This window comes from Lampetra fluviatilis, chromosome 50, assembly GCF_964198595.1.
Source record: "Lampetra fluviatilis chromosome 50, kcLamFluv1.1, whole genome shotgun sequence".
In the NCBI taxonomy this organism is placed as follows: domain Eukaryota; kingdom Metazoa; phylum Chordata; class Hyperoartia; order Petromyzontiformes; family Petromyzontidae; genus Lampetra; species Lampetra fluviatilis.
Window position 1 is genome coordinate 8525340 of NC_136324.1, and position 18111 is coordinate 8543450.

Consider the following 18111-nt stretch of genomic DNA (forward strand, 5'->3'; position numbering starts at 1 on the left):
ACCTGACTATTTTTCTCGAACACACAGGGGGAGGGTGAAAGTGGTGTCATATAAATCCGGAGAACCACGGCCATATGAAACGTGAGCTGCAGTTGTGCATTTCCGGAGAACTGCGATGTCCCTTCTTTAAAAAAAAACAGTGGCGGCCATCGAGAAAACAAAATATATAATTAGAGAGTCACAATGTACACAGTTACAATAAACATTAAATTACCTAAATCGTGAAAATTATTAGTATATCTTGTCGGGAATTTATTTTTATTGATAACTATCAAAAGGAAACGACCCGTACAGTATCTGCTAAGAATCCACGATGCTATTTAAAGTCCGTCACTTTTTGTGCTGAAGCCAACATATATTACGCTGTCTACCCCAAACCTGCATCACGACAAACCTGAGCTTTGTTTTTTATTGTTAAAATCTAACAACAAAGAGGTATTTGATTTGTAGAGCTATTTCCCCCCAAAAAGTGAAAGCTACCAAAACAGATCAGAGGGGAAAATCACGTGAAGAATAATAATAATAATAGCTTGACCTGCAAGTCACAAAATGCATTTAGAAAACGCCACGGCTGCTACACGCATGTATAAAACTAATGGCTTATATGATAAAATATATATATTTGTTTATTACAGGTAAGAAAAAGTTACTTTAGATGTATGGAAACATTCCACGTGCGCCGATTGTCTAGCAATTTTTAGCTTTTAACGAACAACAAAAAACATCCTCACACATAAGTTACACGTTAAATATCGTCGTCGTATGCGCTTGATCGGGAAACTTTAGAAAAATGTTATTCCTTTTCACTTCCACCATTCAATCGAAATGCGGGCTTTAAGAACGTCACGGTGAGACACTCCTTTGCTTGCATTTCCGGCACAAGTTTAACAGGACTCATAACCGTGGCATCGAGACGACCATCAAGGCCTGACCTTCAAAACGATGTCGAAAAATAATATTACAACAGATGATCAAAATCTGCAACACAACAAGTATTTTAGATTTTTTTGTGTTTTTGACAGGCTGGAGTTGTAAAAATAATGCCTTTGGTGAGAGAAATAATGAAAAATGCCTTTTCATTATTTCATTATACCTGATGATGATTGCTTGTGTTGCAATCGAAACGTCGTAGTCTATTATTTAATTTAATTTATTTTTTTATCTTTAGACGTGACTTAACCGAAAGAAACAAATAATAATTCCTGCAGTCACGAAAGTTCTAAAATTAAGTTTGGTGACAGAGTTTTTCAATCGGGGGTTGTGGTTTCAACATTCTGGCCCTTTTACGATGCTGGCCACATTTTGGTTAATTTTGAATTGCGGCATATCGCCTTGCCCCGAGCCACGGCTCCCACCGACGAGCGACTCATCTTTCTGGGAACCCACACCTCGCTCTGGAGGAATGCCGCCCCCTCCCATCGCCGCGTCCTCCGACGTCATGTCCAACCCAGCAAACTCTAAGAGCTTTTTGACCTCCTCGGACAAGCTCAGGAAAGCCAGGCCTCTGTTCGCCGGGCAAAAAGTGCTCAGGATCTTGCTCTCGACGTCGACGTGGGGATGCATGGACAACTTCTCCGCCTCCTCGCTCACGTCGAAAATGTCGATCTCCTGGTTGACCCCGTCCAGAGGGTCCTGTTCAGACCTGGACTCGGGGAAAGCCTGCAGCTCGGCTGGATGCCACGACACAGGGGACGCCTGCAAGTCCACCGCCGCCGTCGAGCCATTGTGCCCATGACGCCCGAGAAGATCCAGTGTCGGGGCCCTCAACGCAGCCGAGCCTCCGAGCTCCACATCGGCGAAACCTTCACAGGAGGCTCGGGGATGACGCTGCTCGGACGCCACCGCCGTAGGCCCCTGCTGAGATGGGCAGAAGCCGTTGAGGTGCAGGCTCAAGCTGATCTGGTGGATGTAGCTGCGCTGGCAGTTGGCGCAGCGGTGGGGCCGCTCGCGAGCATGCAGGCGCCGGTGGAGCTTCAGGTGGATGAACTGCGTGAACTTGGCCGGGCACAGCTTGCACTGGAAGGGCTTCTCGCCCGAGTGCAGGCGCAAGTGGGTCTTCAGGTTGCTCGTGCTGCTGAAGCGGCGGCAGCACACCTGTGCGGGTCAAACGGAGATGGACGCACATTTTTAGTGCTCTGGATGGGAAACTGGCGTGCTGTACTGCCCTGTGTAAGGGTGTGCAGTACAGAGGTCGCAGGTTCAATTTGGATAACAGGTGCGGCGATTAAAATGATGGTGCAAGTTATTATTCTTATATATAAAATGCTTTGATATATTTATCATGTGTTCAATATCATTAAGGCTATTACCGGTACCAATGAAGCCCTTATATATTCTTCATTGGTAAAAATAAACAAATTGCGCTTTCGATAACGCATCCTCATTGGAACCATGTTACAGTGACCTCCTACAGCGCTTTTTCCTATAGCGCTCCATTTACTAAAAACTCACCCTTAGCGCCATAAGAGATATGCCTGTACTTAATCCCTGGGTGCATCGGTGCCTGTCATGATATGTAAGTATGTATGTTGAACTTCTTTCACGTCGTACGTAGACAAACATGCTAGCCAATCGGTAGTGCAGGGGAAGGATTTAGGGTTGGCGGATGATTCAGGGACAGGGCGTTTGTGTAGGCGAGACACCCATATACAGACAGGGGCAAGGAAGTGGTATCTCTTGGAGGGAGTACAGCAAGTAGGTTTACATATATACCCTGTCATGCAAAATGTTTCTCCGAATCGCTAACAGCCATAGACACTGCTGGACAACGAACTTCCCTTGTTTAATATACTAAAAAAAACATGTAATCCAAGAATAAACTTGAAAAAAAAATACTCAAGTTTCTTTCCAAATGCCAAATAATACTCAATAAAGAACTGGCCAAGTTGAAGCTCGCCCAGCTAAAGGACTCCATGTCTTGCTGTTCAGCCCATGCTTACACGGATGCCTTACTCTGATTGCGCAATGCAACCTCCCTATGAAAAAAAATCAGCCACTAAAAACACACACACGGTCTGGTGTAGACATGAGTCTATTGTGGTTTCCCAGAATATTTTTTTTCTCAAAATTGCTAAGCAGCATCGTGACGTACGTGCCGAGTGTGTCAAGTGATACGTTGGTCATGCATTAGGTTGGCTCTTCGGACTCTGGTCTAAAGACAAAAATGTATTTTTTGTTTTCTCAACAACGGTCGCCCCACACTTTGCACAACTGTGAAGTGCTTTTGCTGGATTCAAACCCACCGCCGGAACCTCCGGGTTGTTGAGGCTTCCATCTTAATAGCGAAGCTGCTTCGCTCCGGAATTCGCGAGCGCTGGGGTCGTCACAAACCCCGCCCCTCCCCCCCCCCTCGCGGCCACGGCTGCCCCGTTACCTGACACTGGTAGGGCTTCTCTCCGGTGTGCACCAGGTGGTGTTTCTGCAGGTGCGCCAGCTGCGTGAAGCCCTTCCCGCACGTCTGGCACTTGAACGGCCGTTCGCCGCTGTGGATGCGCAGGTGGACCTGTCGGGGGAATAACATCCTCGTCACGATGGCAACCCGTGCGGCGGATGCAAGGTGGCTACTGTATCTCCCACCACGTGCAAGCGGCGAAACGTCGGGCATCGTGCCGGACAATACTGCGTGCACGCGAGCGTTGACGCTCACGTTTTTAAAAGTGACGCGTGCATCGCTGCAACTTGTTCCACATTTACACCACTTTTTTTCTCGGTATTTCCAACAAAATGAGAATAAACGTCGATTCTTCTTGTAAAACGATCAGATAAAAATGTAAATGCCATGAAACCTGGCACCACACCTAAACATCTAGGGTGACTGAGACTCACCTGAAATAAGCTGACCGACCGCCTGACCATTCCTCTACATGTACAAAACAACTTTGCAACGGACACATTACGCTTATGGTAAAACACTTTCGTGTTAAATCCCGCAAAAGGATGAACAAAAAAAATGAACAAAAAACAGATGGATGCAAATACACACCTTCAGATTGGAGAGCTGCCCAAAGGTCTTGCCGCAGATGTTGCACTCGTAGATGGTCTTGCCGTTCTGCTTTTTCAGCGGGTATGGCACCGTGTGACCGTTCACGCTCAAGTTCCCTTTTGCCCTCGACTCCAGCGGCGGCGGCTGGCGATCGCACGCCGACTTGGCGCCTCTCCCCTGCTGCTGGCCCTGGGCTTGCGCCGCGTAATCGCCGGGCGAGCCGTAGCCGTAATCCTCCGGTGCCACCGCCGGGCGCACCGCCGCCGGTCGCGCAGCCGCGAGCGCCGCGAGCTTCGCGTCCTCCAGCCGCGGCGAGAAGATGCTCCACGGGTCGCACCGGCTCAGCGCCGTGTGGTCCGGGGAGCGCGGCAAGCCGGGCGGCTTCCTCCTGCACGGGGACGCGTGCCGGTAGCCGCCGTCGGGAGACCTCGGCGGGTAGGAGAAGCCCCGGAAGATCTCCAGCGCAGCCGCGTCCTGCCGGTAGCCCGCGTCCCCGTTCTTGGCGTCCCTTTGCGCGGCGGACAGCGCCGGTGGAGAAAAGGCACTGTTCTTAGCCACGACCAGGCGGTTCTTGGGGCACTTCCCCGAGCCGAAGCCGAACTCGTGCTCGGCGGCGAGAGAGGAGGCCGTGGGGATGGCCGGTGGGGGTGCGACGATGGCGGGGTGCAGAGACACGGGGTGCACCCAGGAGGAGAACATGTCCATCCTGCTCACGTTCATCGGGTAGTTTGGGAACATAAATCCCTGGTACATGAAGGGCATCGTCCTTCCCATAGGCTGCAGGAACGTGGACGAGAGGTACTCGGCTTGCAGGCCTGAAGGGAAGCCCTCCAGCACGTGCGTCCGGCCGTACAGCTCGCTGAGGCTCGGTGCGTAGCCGGGCTTTGAAGGTGGCGCGCTGGACACCGAGCTGTAGATGACTGACGTTCGCTTCGGAGGAGGAGGGAGAACAAGAGGAGCAAGAGGAGGGCACATGCTCTGACTGGGACTCACTCGGTCCGAGGGGGTGGATTTACCAGAGGACAGCTCTCCGGGAGATGGGACGACCTGGTCGAAGTCACACCTCACGCCCCTGCTGCTGCCGGTCAGCAGATCGTGGTGGGTGCTCTTAGGCGGCTTTAACGAAGGTTGGTGGCTCGGTTGACCAGCGGTAAAACTCCTGAGATTCTCGTCAACTTTGGTCACTTCTGCGGGGCATTCCCTCTTCACCTTAACCCTGACCCTGCCAGAGGAGTCCACATGGCTTTTGTCGCTCGTCGTGCAGCGACTGATGGTTTCAGGGTGGGGGTGCCTCCACTCCTCTGCCACGGGCGCCTCTCGATTCTCAGGCCTGTCTCGGCTCTCCCCTCGCTGCTCCTCAGCAGTGCAAAGGGGTGCTGTGCCCCTCTCTTCAGCGGCGAGAGCCGGGGCCTCCATCCGCTCTGCGTCATCGCCTCTCCTGCGCTTGGCGTCTCTCTCGACGGCCGCTGGCGCTGAACGATCATCACTCTCGGGCTCTTCGTCTGCAGGAAAGGGGAAGCGGGGGGGGGGGGGGGACAAATGAGGGGGGGGTGAGGGGAGTGAGAGGGCACGCAGAGGAAACGAGGTGAGACTAATGGTCCAGCACATGCAACACAAACAAGACTCTGGGTTTGGTTGGTAAGATGAGACTTGGGCTTATCGACTCCGGATATCGGCGCTAGCTACTGACATCAACGCTCCACTCTCCTCCATCCCCCACCACACCCAATCACTACATTTCCAAACCACTCCCCACGCACCCCCCCCTCCACCCATTCAACTCCTTCAATTCCTTCACTCCAACTCATGCCACCCCCACCACCCCACCACCCTCCCTGCCACCATCTCCATCCAGCCCCCTCTCCTGTTTGTCTACCGGGGAGGGGCGAGATATCGGGATTTAACAAATGACTCCGAGTGGCTCTATTGCTGCATTGTTTGGGACATTCCTGGGAGGAAAACAAGATCCCGTGGCCCCAGCTGAGAGATTTCGCTTTATCGGCTTTCGCAACTGGCCGAGATCCAGCGCGATTACCGCCTGGGATCGAGTCGCGAGCGCTAATGTCCTGTGAAAGGTTTGTTTTGTTTCTCTACTCTTTGTTTACAAAACTTCGGATGCAAAAAAAAGTAACTGTTGCAGATGTATCTCTACAGCAGAAACTGAAAGGGATGATAGCACAATAAGCGAAGGAAACGCCGCTGACGGAATTAGAGTTTCATCTTCATTTGCTGTTAGATGCGTTTTGAGACGTGGGATACTTTTCAATTGTGTACATTTGTACAACAACAACAACAACAAAAATCGACCTGGATTGGGAATGTGCGCGCGCGTGTGACATTTGGGCTTATCATCAGCTTTACTATTATTGCAGAGCAACTGCAGGCAATCTGTGTGGCGGGGTTAGGGAATTTGTCTGCATTGGAGCCGAAGTCTGGATTTAATAAAGCAACGACAACGTCAATGATGGAACGGCGGCATCCGACGGAGGAAACACACGCTAGCAAAAGACCAAAAGGGGAAACGGAACGGAAAATTAGACCGTACGTGGGCGTTAGATCGCGTGCAGATGCACGGGGGAATCGCAAGCAGCGGTGCCGACATCCGGCAGTGGATAGAGCATGGCCTCAAAGCGAATATCTGTCAATGACGGGTCGCGTGCGGCCGCTGTTAGCGCGCGCGTCCAAAACTAAACAAAAACCTAAACCGGTTAACATCGGAGGTGGGGGGGCGCTGAGGTTCCAGATCACGCCAGCCAGGACGATGCCAGCAACTGATAGTGCTATTGTGTTACGGGGCTTTTTTAGCTAGGGGGTGGGATTCTGGTAGAGGGTTTTAGCGAGAAAGACAGAGAGAAGGTGGGTGGGTGGGCGGCTGGCTGGGGAGAGAGAGCAAAGGGATGAGAGAGGCAGACGGGGGGGGGGGAGTCGTGTGAGAGTTTGAGCCCGGCGAAGTGAAGGCGAGTATTATTAGATTAGAAGGAGAGGCGTGCGTGTGGGTTGTAAATACCTTCCAAAGGCAATTAGTGCAGTTGTTGGGCGCAGGTCGCGTTTTAAGGTTTTAGTGTTTGGCATCCTGCACACATTCAATAGCAGTGTGACACAAACTGCCACTTTATTTTGTATTACTTACAATATCAACGGGGAGCGGTGCTTATATTCCCCGACTAACGTTACTCTTTATTCAATCACAGTAGTGCTGTGTGCTCAGCCATAATACAAGTACATGACTTCAGTCAACTTTACATTGACCTCCTATAGAGGCACAACATTGACAACATTGGTAGTGTTTCCTTGCAAATACGCAACCTGAAGGAGCGAACGATCGTCGCCTGTAACTCATTGCCCCTGAGATTGGCGGTTTTCCCCATTGAGGCACGGGAGAGACGTGACGATAGCAGGCCATGCAACATTTATACTCGGCAGGACCGTCCTGCCAAAGAGTCATGAGACTCGGCGAGGCTGGCGTGAGTAAAAACGAGCGGGATCCATAACACCGAACGCCATCCTTTCCCAAATGGGCAAGAGACTTCATCGCGCGTCGCCTTACCAACATTGCGTGCGGTGCATTACAGAGAGATGGCACGCATCAAGAGTGTGCGCGTGCGTCGGAGGTGGTGACTGAGTGAAGCTTTGCAGCACGGGGGTAAGGCGATGTGCTATGTGGCTGGCAAGGGACCCTTGGAAATGGGGATAGTGAGAGATAACTAGCCCAGCTTTTCCCAGAGGGCAGAGGGAGCCAGTCAGATTAATCACCTGATAAGCCGGCTAAATGCCGCTTCTGTTTGTTTCCTTTTGCTCCAGATAACCCCTTCTCCCCACCACCACCAAGCTCCCCACTTCCCCAACCTTCCACACAAGCCATTACTTCCCAGCCTCTCACAATTCACCAACATCTCTTCGACAGCTCTCTGCCCCCCCCCCACCAGTAACCCCCCCCCCACCTCTAAAGCCAAGATCCCCCGTATAGCCTGAACAGACTTTTGGGGCAAGTGAACGAGCACCTACGGAGTTTAACACGTCGGCTTTCGCGACCAATATTATCCGTAATGGAGCTTTTTTGGGTAGATCGCATAAATATAAATGCGTTGTTAAACCCGCCACCACCCGACACAGCCAATAAGGAAGGTTTTTCACATAAACAAAACATGCCGATTCGTTACTAGTACAGCACACCGGTGTGTTGAAGAGTGTGGGTGGTCATTACCGCACCCACCTTTGTCTCCCGAGTGGCGATGTTTAGACACCACACCAGGTACTCATTTGAGGCTGAGTTGTCCTAGAGGAGCCCCAGGATGGTTTCAGATAATCGTCACTGGTGTTGTTGGCCATGTGCCGGGAATCGAATTCGGGCGACCAGATTCGCAGCGCAGCCAGCGCGCTAACTACTGCACCACCACTCCCCCCACCACCACCACCCAACCCACCCCCACACACACACTCCCCACACACACTCTGACACTGCCCTCAAATAGAAAGGTGATACTTGAGTGTGACAAGATTCATCACGTTTAACTTAATCTCCGCAAATTCACTTCCGCTGTTATTTTTAAACACGTAAGTTTGAAGGCTCGCTGCAGTCGCGCGCATCATTTAATTAGCTGCCAAATAAAATTGGCATTCGTAATTTATGCACGTGAGCCTTGGTTGTTTTAACAAAGGTGCCCTTTTTGAAGAAAGAAAGAAAGAAAGGTTTCACTTATTGATTGCATTGTATGCATTTCAAATCTGCTTTAGCCGACTGGCCTTTGCTAAAAACATTTTACCAGCAAACATGCCGGGATGGATTGAATCGTCAATTAAATGAATTCCAAGTCAAGCGATTCGATGGCCTTCAATTTTAATATGTTCGCGGTGTACTTGTTCACGAATTGATCGACCGCAGCGCTCACCGCATCGCTCACCCACGTCGCTCACCACGCGCGCTCACCTTGCAGCCGGTGGTGTGCCTGGCCCATGCGCCGCGTGTACTCGGGCGAGTACCACACGAGCAGCTCGCGCCCGGGGGAGACCCCGCGCAGCGTGTAGAAGAAGACGTCGGCACCGTGCTGGCACGCCACCAGGTTCTGCTCGCGCCGCGACCGCGCCGGGTTCACGAAGCGCATCCAGTTGCTGCGGCTCACGTCCCAGCCGTCCACAAAGTGCTGCAGCTCCCCGTGCCGGTAGATCTGGTGGACGCAAACGGACGCACGGTCATGCACTCGCACCGGCCACGCCGCGCGATTTTGCGCGGGCACGAGGATCGTAGGGCCGAGCTACAGCGTCTCGTTAATGACGATGGCGGTGATGAGAGATCTGTTGGATGGACAGACAGATGGGTAGATGCACGCACGAACGGACGCACGGACGCGTCATGCACTCGCACCGGCCACACTTTGTAACGTTGTGCAGGCCCGAGGATCGTAGGACCGAGCTAAAGCGTCTCGTTAATGACGATGGCGGTGATGAGAGATCTGTTGGATGGACAGACAGATGGGTAGACGCACGCACGCATGCACGTACGGACGTGTCATGCACTCGCACTGGCCACACTGTGCTCGTAGAACCAATATAAAGCAGTGTGTTAATGACGATGGTTGTAAGACCTGGTGGACGAATGGATGGCACACATCATCAAACTGTAATTTTCCCATTCATATATTTTTTTAATACGACAACAATAATTCCAACCTGTGACGTGCACAGTGTTCACTCCTGACTCTTGCGGATAGAGGCACATTAATGGACCACTTGACAGGCAGGAAGGCAGCCACGCAATGAGCTGGCACCTACAGCACAACAAGCTCTGCGATCCTCCACATATATAAGATGTTGTCAGCCAATAATGAGTGTTTATAATGGGAATCACTATTTTCACCATTCTGCATTCATGCGCGCATTATGAGCGTGATTCTAACTGCACGGTACTTATAAAAAGTAACACCTGCCTTTCATCCTCTTTGATGCGCATGCCCCATTTATTTTCGTAGTGTCCTGAGATGCAGCGGCATCCAAATTGCATTGTGTCGCGTGCTGCACGGCATGCACAACGCCAGTGTAATACAGCGTCTGGCGCAGGAAACCATCGTGGTGGGGCATGCTGTGGCAGACTTAATAGGTGCTCACTAACCCCCCCTTATATGCCACAACAGTCCATAAATGATACGTGTTATTGTTACGTTTTCACCGCGTGTGTACTGTTATTTCACACCCTCTTTTAAATTGCATTGTTTCCCCTTTAATCTGAAGATTATACATTACTATAAATGACAAAGGGGCAAAAGACCATGTGTTTACTCAATCGGCAGCTGATCCATCACATTAGCACACAATGGTCTTTCCTTTCTCCTCAGTGTCTTGCCAACTAGGTGCTGAACGTCTACACATTGATGCCAAAATTTGGCTTTGGTTTCCTCTCTTGCTGACGGGACATTTCGAACCACGGTGGTCCATATGCCCCATCCCATTCATTATTGTCATCTTAAAATACAACTTTCTTTTCGCTTAAATTACACTGCAACTTGTAAGTGCAATAAAAATAAAATAAACTTTTACCAAACAATTATTATTTTACCACGTAAAGCCCACTGAGCTATGTAGCTCTTTATCAGAAGCGACCTGGCCACAAATGACAGCTTATCGTGTGGTAATTTATAACAGCCAAATACTCTAAACGCATGTTTCTAAATGTGGAGGGCAAAACCACAAGACCCAGATAAAAATCCACGCGACCAGGGGGAGAACATGCAAATGCCAAATATACAGGCGTCAGGGTTGGGATCGAACCCATGACCTCCTGTATACCTGGTGAGGTAGTTAACATCTTTCCACCATGGCGAGTATTTTAATTTTCACTTATTGATTCCAATGCACAATTGCGTTCTGATAAGCTGCCAAAATAAAACTGTTCTTTGGGGGAAAAAATAAAGCAATTGCCAAAATAGGACAGAGGTTCACTTTGACAAACAATGGATGGGACCTATACGTCAATTTTGCACCCACAATAGCGCTGCGCTCTTGCGGACGCTGCAGACACACATTGCTTCCTTTTGGTCTGCCTGCCCCTCTCCCTCGTGAGCGGAGCGAAAGCATCTTAATAATAGAGGCCGCATTTAACATTAACGTGACAGAGAAAAATGGCAAAATGTTAATCGCAATTTCCTGCGCCGTCTATCTTTGGCCCCATTTTTTTTTAGGACTTCCGCAAGTGGAAATGCACGGTGCAGCGCAGTCATTGCGTGTTGTGCTTCTCCGCTGTTGACTCTTGCCACCATCCTCTCCATCTCTACCCCAACCCAGCTCCCCTCCCCTCCTCCTCCCGCTCCTTCAAATTCACGCTTGTCTTCCCCCCCACCCCCAACTCCTCCTCCGAGCTCAGGGCCACTGGGTCACGACCTGGGAAATGCGTAGGCCCTGACGGATCAGATTGGACGGGTGTTCCCTTCAATGTCTCTGGGCCGCCGTGTGAACGGAAGCCTCTGACCAGCCGACGCGGGCGGGGGCTGAGTTTGGGGGAGAGCGGCGGGAGGAGGATGAGGAGGAGGGAGGAGGCGGCGATGGCGGTGGGAGAATTGGGTTGTTGTCTAGGGCAGCGGCGTTGTTGAAGGGAGGGCAGGAGAGAAAGCAAAGGGACCGGTGGAACCTACAGGAAATGCGCGCCAGAAATAGCTCGTGCGCACACGGGCAGCGAAAAAAACAGGAAGGCGCAGCAACCTGTTTGTGACGGCGGCAGGAAAGCTTCGACTTTCCCACGCGTCCCCGATCGATCCGGCCGCGCGAGGATGCACGGGGGCCTGACGGAGGCATCCCCAGTTGGGGCAGCTCCATTGTGCGAATTTCACGTCTCAAGTTCTCATTGTTTTTGGTGCACTTCAGGGTTTTTCGTTTTTTGCGGGTCTCAGTTTAATTGCGAGTGGTTTTCCTTGCCGTGCATTTGAACATTACAGTGACGCTCGAAGGATGCCATCGTGCTGTCCGTGCGAGTTGACAGTGTATGCGCTAAGATATTAAAGCGGCGTATTATAACAAATTTAATAATAGCCACAGGCAGGGAATCAAACTCGAGTTGCCGGGTTCATAGCACAAACCACTTTATCTCCGCTCCTCCCCGCCCTACTCCATTAACAAATACTAATACATTTTTGAATTGCACTTTGTATTTTAGGTTCTTTAGTGACAATCAAAAACATTTAAGAAATGTACCCCCACTGCTGAGTCACTCAATTGCCCCTTTTTGTGCACACGCCAATAAGTAAGGGCTAGAATTTTGGCACGGTGGCCATAAAAAAAACTATTGTGAATTCGAATAAAAGACGAAAGTGAATTCTTGGAAATGGCTGAAAAGAATCGCGCGAGCTTCCTTTATTTTCTTTCAGAATTGCCCCACGCCGAAGTGAGGGGAGGGGACCAGCCCACCTTGCTCCGTCACCTCTCCATTAAGTCCCCCCCCCCCCCGCCATATACTTCGCCTGCCAATGCCACGATAAGGAATGGTATCCTCAACGTCACGAGACGGCGCTTTTGTTGAATAGAATCTGGAAGGACTGCTGCCAGATCTCACTATCTCATCAACGATGAAGATGGCGGTGGTGGTGGTGGTGGTGTTGATGATCTGCTTTAATTGTCGTTCATACGGCGTTTCAAAAAGATCAAATATGGCAAGTTACAATCGTACGCTTAATATTGTGAGCCATTCCACGGCATCCGAGGTGGTGGCTGAGTGGAGTCCGTGTGTTCCACCAGAATACACTGTGTTGAGTTGGGCAGTTATGATGGTAATGATAATGGAGTTGATGATGATGGTGATGATGGTGATCGATATTAATGATGGTGATGATGCTGAAGATACTCACTCTCCAGAAGTACTGCCGGTTGGCATTCTGCGGCACGGCGTCGCGCAGGTAGACGTCACCCTGCAGTGGGCCGAAGCGGGTTCCCTTGGGGATGAACTCTCTGCTCAGCACCCCCACCACCTGCATTGACACAAACACAAAGATCCCCCGTATAGCCTTTCACAGATTGCTGGGGAAAGTGCTGTTAGCGAGTAGCACCTATGAAGACTGACTCGGCACATGAGGGGGTGGGTGGCCAGCACCACTCCCGGCCGCCGTTGTCTCTCCCAGTAGCACCAGATACTAATTTGAGGCCGAGTCGACCTAGGTGAGGCCCAGGTACCGATTCAGATCATTGTCGACTGTGAGCGGTAATCGACCACAGCTCGCCGGGTTCGTAGCGTTACCCGCCGCTAACCATGACACAACCGCAACCCCAGTGAAAATGACACACACAGAGACGTACAATTTGTATTCTGTGTGAAGTGCCGTGGTGCCTGTTGCTGACACAATCTCAATGTGCTTGTATTCAGTCCTGTCCCAAAACTGGTTAAACCTGACTTTTGTTTATGCTTCCATCAGGGTCTGCCAGTTATTCTGGTCTGGGGTGGCATCCAGCAGAGACATCCACTGTCAACCGGGAGGACTTTTATATCATAAACATAACCTAAGGAATTCAAAGGGCCTGGCGCATGAGTCACCGAGGTATGGGTGATCGTACAACGCCCTGCATACCGATGTTCGTTGCTGCATGACTTCAGCGATATTGCAAATCAAGGATAATAGTCCTTAATTCTCCAGAGCAGAGGTGGCGTGTCTTCAGTGGTTCAATTTCGTTTATGTTGCCAATAGGCGATGAATTATGTGGTAACCATTTGAGAGGGGTTATCAAGTAATTAACTCCTATTGGCTATCGAGATGATTCGGTGCTGCTAAAATGTTGCCACCTCTGGTGGTACCGATTTTGTTCTGGCCCAGGGACTATATTTCCCAGGTACTACGGGTGTAACGATGCGTTGGTTCATCAATTCAGATGGTTTATTTAAGACTTAACGATACGTGAATCCAATCATGTGCAGGAATTAGTGTGTGTTTTCTTTCAATTGAAGCAGAGAATGAAAATCAATTATTGACGCTAAATGTCACATTTAGGCTGATGGCGCGCAAACAAGCCGATGAGACACCAAAACCCTCACGAGGCAGTAATAATGAGACAACAGAGAATTGATTCTTTCAATAAATCGTGGGGCCGATTCATTACAATTCACCAAACCCTTCGCTCTTCCTTGATACTTTACTGCCAATACATTTTCACTTTGCAATGTTGTACCAGCGAACGTCACTGAAACTACCTGTGGTGCACCGTGAATTATTCCTGTCTTGTTCACCAACCCTCATGCTTTAAGCATGTGATCTAATCCTAGAGAGCAACTTCTAAAGCCAGAACGGTCTCCTGGTGATGTCATGAACGTAAAAAGGGGCCGCGCTTTTCCCATACAAACGGCTCAAGATGGGACCTCCCTAACACCTAAAGTATGAACTTCAAAAAATATGTCTTCGCCTTCCTGCAGGCTGTTAAGTTCTTCGCTAAGGCCCGTGTATCATGTAGCTTAGTGGAACACAGACTGCTGTTGTGACACCAAATACCCCCCTGTTTCTGCTTTTTTATTCGTCCAGTTTTATTTGTTTAAACACAGCACACCTGGCCAATGTACGGCGCACACACACAGACCAGGTGCTTGGGATTTAAGCTGCGCAATACCAATTTCGGGATGAGCGTCGTCGTTGCCGAGTGAAAGGGTGACGTTTCTTTCTTGACGGCAGTATTTCGGCTGCCGCTCAACCACCAATATCAGGCCACATCACCGATAAATCGGTAGGCTGTTGATGTTGTTAGTGAGCGCAAGAACGAGCCTAAGTACTGCCAGAGAATGGGGTGGATAATGGCAATTATCAGCGCCGAATTCCAGCACTATTTGTAGCTAGTCAGACACGCAAATTTGTTTTTAAGCGGACTGGAAACAAAACGACGCACGCTCAAAGGTGCCTTAAGACAACAATGCACAAGAGGAAGCCTGAGCATGCTTTGCATGCCCATATGCGACATCACCATTCTTGCGTCCATTCTACACACGGCCGGTGATGGCCACCTGCTAAGTGCCACCTCTTTTGATTTAGGCAGCGGCAACAATGCGGTTGGAGGTTTTCTCAGTGTAAGTCCCTCCGGTACAATGATGGCTATACTATAGTGATGAGTTCTAAGAATGTTGAAACCAGTCATACAGCCGGTGGTTATATCAGGCTGTGTGCCGCCATTGCTGGGGGTTGTTCATTCACCGGGCCAGGGCACTCGTTTTTTTTTGCATTTGGCGAGTTGCAGCATCCGAGGCAGGCCCGGCAGCGTACAGGTGCAATCGCAGAAAAACTCTGAACGGCACCGCACGTCCCCCTTCCAACCACGCCTTGACGCGGTCCGACATGCTGAAGCCGTTCTGATTTTTTTCGCTGTAGTTGTTATCAGTGTCGTCACACCTGCCCGGTAGCGTGGCTACATTTCGGTTAAAGTCCCAGCCGTTGTTATTTCTGCCACCCACGTATTTAAACAGGGCCCTTCACCTCCGGTTTGCGCCACGTGAGCTGAACGGACAGCTGCTGCCACCCTGGAGAAAGCCTCACTTCTCCGTGCCCCCCCCCCCCCGCATAGATTTATGAGCGAGGTTGCTGAATTGGCATTTAGTGTCCCCTCACACTGAACGGTAACTCCTGACCTCACAGTCCAAACTTGTCTGGACTCACTTGCAGTTCCACACTTGCCTTCAAGGTTACAACAACCTTGGTGACATGGCTCGCGTTTCTTTTCTCGAGTGTTTCACCACACGCTACCGTGTGCATCTTTGTGTCCAGAGAGACTGACGATGTTTGCCCGCAGTGATGCGTGGCAAAAGCTCGAGAGAAGACATTCTCAAGCACACGGCCGGACCCAGAAGGCCATACTTCGATAACGAGTGGCTACGAAAACCTATGCTTTTAAAAGTAACCACCTTTACCTCACGATGTCGTTCTAGGCAACACCACGCACCAACAGTGGCTGTTAACAAAAAAAGTGACTTTACACTTTTTTTTTGTACAAGACGTGACGATGTTGTCATCGGCGTGTGGCATGATGACGTAGTTACGTCAACAGACAAAAAACCTCCGGGGCAATGAGTGAAACGAAAACAGGAAACCGAAAAGCAGCCACCATCATCGTTCACTCCTCTGTCCGCCACGCACGTCGGGGAAGCAGCAAGGCAGTGAAAAATTAACACTCAGCTCGCCCACGTGCGTTTTCGGCTCGTACTGCGTGCTGTTCGGCACGATGTCCGATGGTTCCCTCCACCTGCTAGGAGCTTCTTTAGGAACTGTGGCTATCGGCACGTGGCACCAAACGACACCGCGATATAACTCTAATTCCGTCAGCGGCGTTTCCTTCGCATCAGGCACCTCTCCCGTAGAGTAAAAAAAGAGTCACGCTTACAACTGCATTAAAAACTAAATCACATGGTGAACACAATGAATGCTTTGTGGATGGGATCAACAGATGGGATTGTAACCAACTGGAAATGCATGAACTGTCGGTAACCCTGTGGCTGATTGAAAGAGGCTAAGCTATAGTTTTTTGTTGGTAGAACTGGCCACAAATTGAGCGGGCGACTTCGGAATTGGCAGGAATTTGCGGCTAAGGGTTTAATAGGGTGGCAGAGACACTGGGGTCGGCTGGAGGTCAAAGCATCGTCCAGGCCATTGGGAGGGTGGCTGAGGGCAGAGTGGGGGTCCTGTGGGAATCAGACGGATGCCCCGAGGACAAAGTGCAGCGTTTCCAGCTTCAGAAAGCCCCAGAGTGTAACGAAGCTCTCACCTATGGAGAAGCTTCAAATGTACACTACATCGCGCAACTTTGGACTCTCTGAGACTTCTGTAATAGCTGCTGCCAAGGAGGTAGTCCAGCGTTGTTGTTGTTGTTGTCGTGCTTGCACGCTACACAACGGCACAACTTGACTCCGAAAACACCTCTCCAATTTCTCAGACCCGAGGTCTCTCTTTGCCCGACATGCAGAGTTTGCAGGCTCTCCAATAATTATCCCTGCCAAGTCTTCCCAGAGGCCTCTTTCTTTCTCAGATCTCAAACCTAACATTGTTATCCCTGAAATTACCCTTTGGCCTTCTTGGCCAATCCATCATAAATCAAGCCGTTTTCCTGCAAAGAATGCTAGGTTCCATAATAGGGGTTTATTTGGGTTAGATCGCATAAATATAATTGCGTCGTTAATCCGGCCACCACCCGACTCAGAAAATTAGTAAGGTTTGTTACGTAAACAAAATTTGCTAATTCGTTACTCGTTCAACCCACAACATTTAGAATTCGAGTACCATGACATTTCGCCGTTAATTACAACAACCAGCCTCATCAGGCGACAGCCTCCTCCTGTTTCGGTCTTAGAGGCGCTACATGTGATGTCCTCACTTGTTAGCCAATCAGGTGCAAAGACCAATGCGAGGTTATTATCCACGTTCAGTCAGTCCGGCAACGAAACCAAACATCCACTGGTGGTTTCATTAATGAACACCCTTAAGCTACTACATCCTTTCCACATTACAACAAGAATGAACCTTGCTAATTTAATCCCTTGTTCTTTTAAATACGTTTGTCTTCTGCCATTTATTTTCAAACTGTACTCCCATCCTCACGTTGAGAGATGAATAAAGGTCCATTCCGAACTTTCTAAAAAAAAACAGTGAATCCCTACACGCTAGGGTCAGGAGTGAGGTCTCTTGAATTCTATCTGGGTCGGCGTTAGGAGTGAGGTCACCGGGGTTCACTGTGGGCCAGGGTCAAGGGTGAGGTCGCCGGGGTTCACCGTGGCTCAGGGCCTCACCTGTCCCGTGTGTGACACGTGGAAGCGGAGGTTGCGTGGCAGCGTGGCCTCGGCGCGCGGCGCTGCTCCGGGGAGAGGCCCCGGCCAGGGCTGGTCCTGCACGATGTACGTGCACGTGTCCTGCAGCTCCCGCTCGGAGCGCCCGGCGGCGGCGCCGTCCTCCTCCTCCTCCTCTCCCTCCAGGGGCTCGTCCGGCGCGGCCAGACGGGGCGGCTCCCGCTCACCCATCACCATGCGTCCTCACCGCTGCAGCAGCCGCAGAGACAGAGAGAGAGACAGAGAGAGAGACAGAGAGAGAGACAGAGAGAGAGACAGAGAGAGAGACAGAGAGAGAGACAGAGAGAGAGACAGAGAGAGAGACAGAGAGAGAGACAGAGAGAGAGACAGAGAGAGAGCGCTCGTTAGC

The 18111-nt window shown here is 50.6% G+C and overlaps 1 protein-coding gene across 1 annotated transcript in view; it reads right to left on the minus strand.

Annotated features, from left to right (window-relative positions):
- Window positions 1–1017: 1017 nt before the first annotated feature.
- The window catches only part of LOC144948576 (PR domain zinc finger protein 1-like), a 38230-nt gene continuing 21136 nt past the window's right edge, over window positions 1018–18111 (minus strand). Inside the window, exons 3-8 of the mRNA XM_078878146.1 lie at window positions 17706–17951; window positions 12811–12930; window positions 8910–9147; window positions 3983–5484; window positions 3374–3502; window positions 1018–2094 (exon numbers count right to left, since the gene is read on the minus strand). Of these exons, the coding sequence (XP_078734272.1) occupies window positions 1267–2094; window positions 3374–3502; window positions 3983–5484; window positions 8910–9147; window positions 12811–12930; window positions 17706–17939 (3051 nt within the window). The 5' untranslated portion in view covers window positions 17940–17951 and the 3' untranslated portion in view covers window positions 1018–1266. The remainder of the gene's footprint in view (window positions 2095–3373; window positions 3503–3982; window positions 5485–8909; window positions 9148–12810; window positions 12931–17705; window positions 17952–18111) is intronic.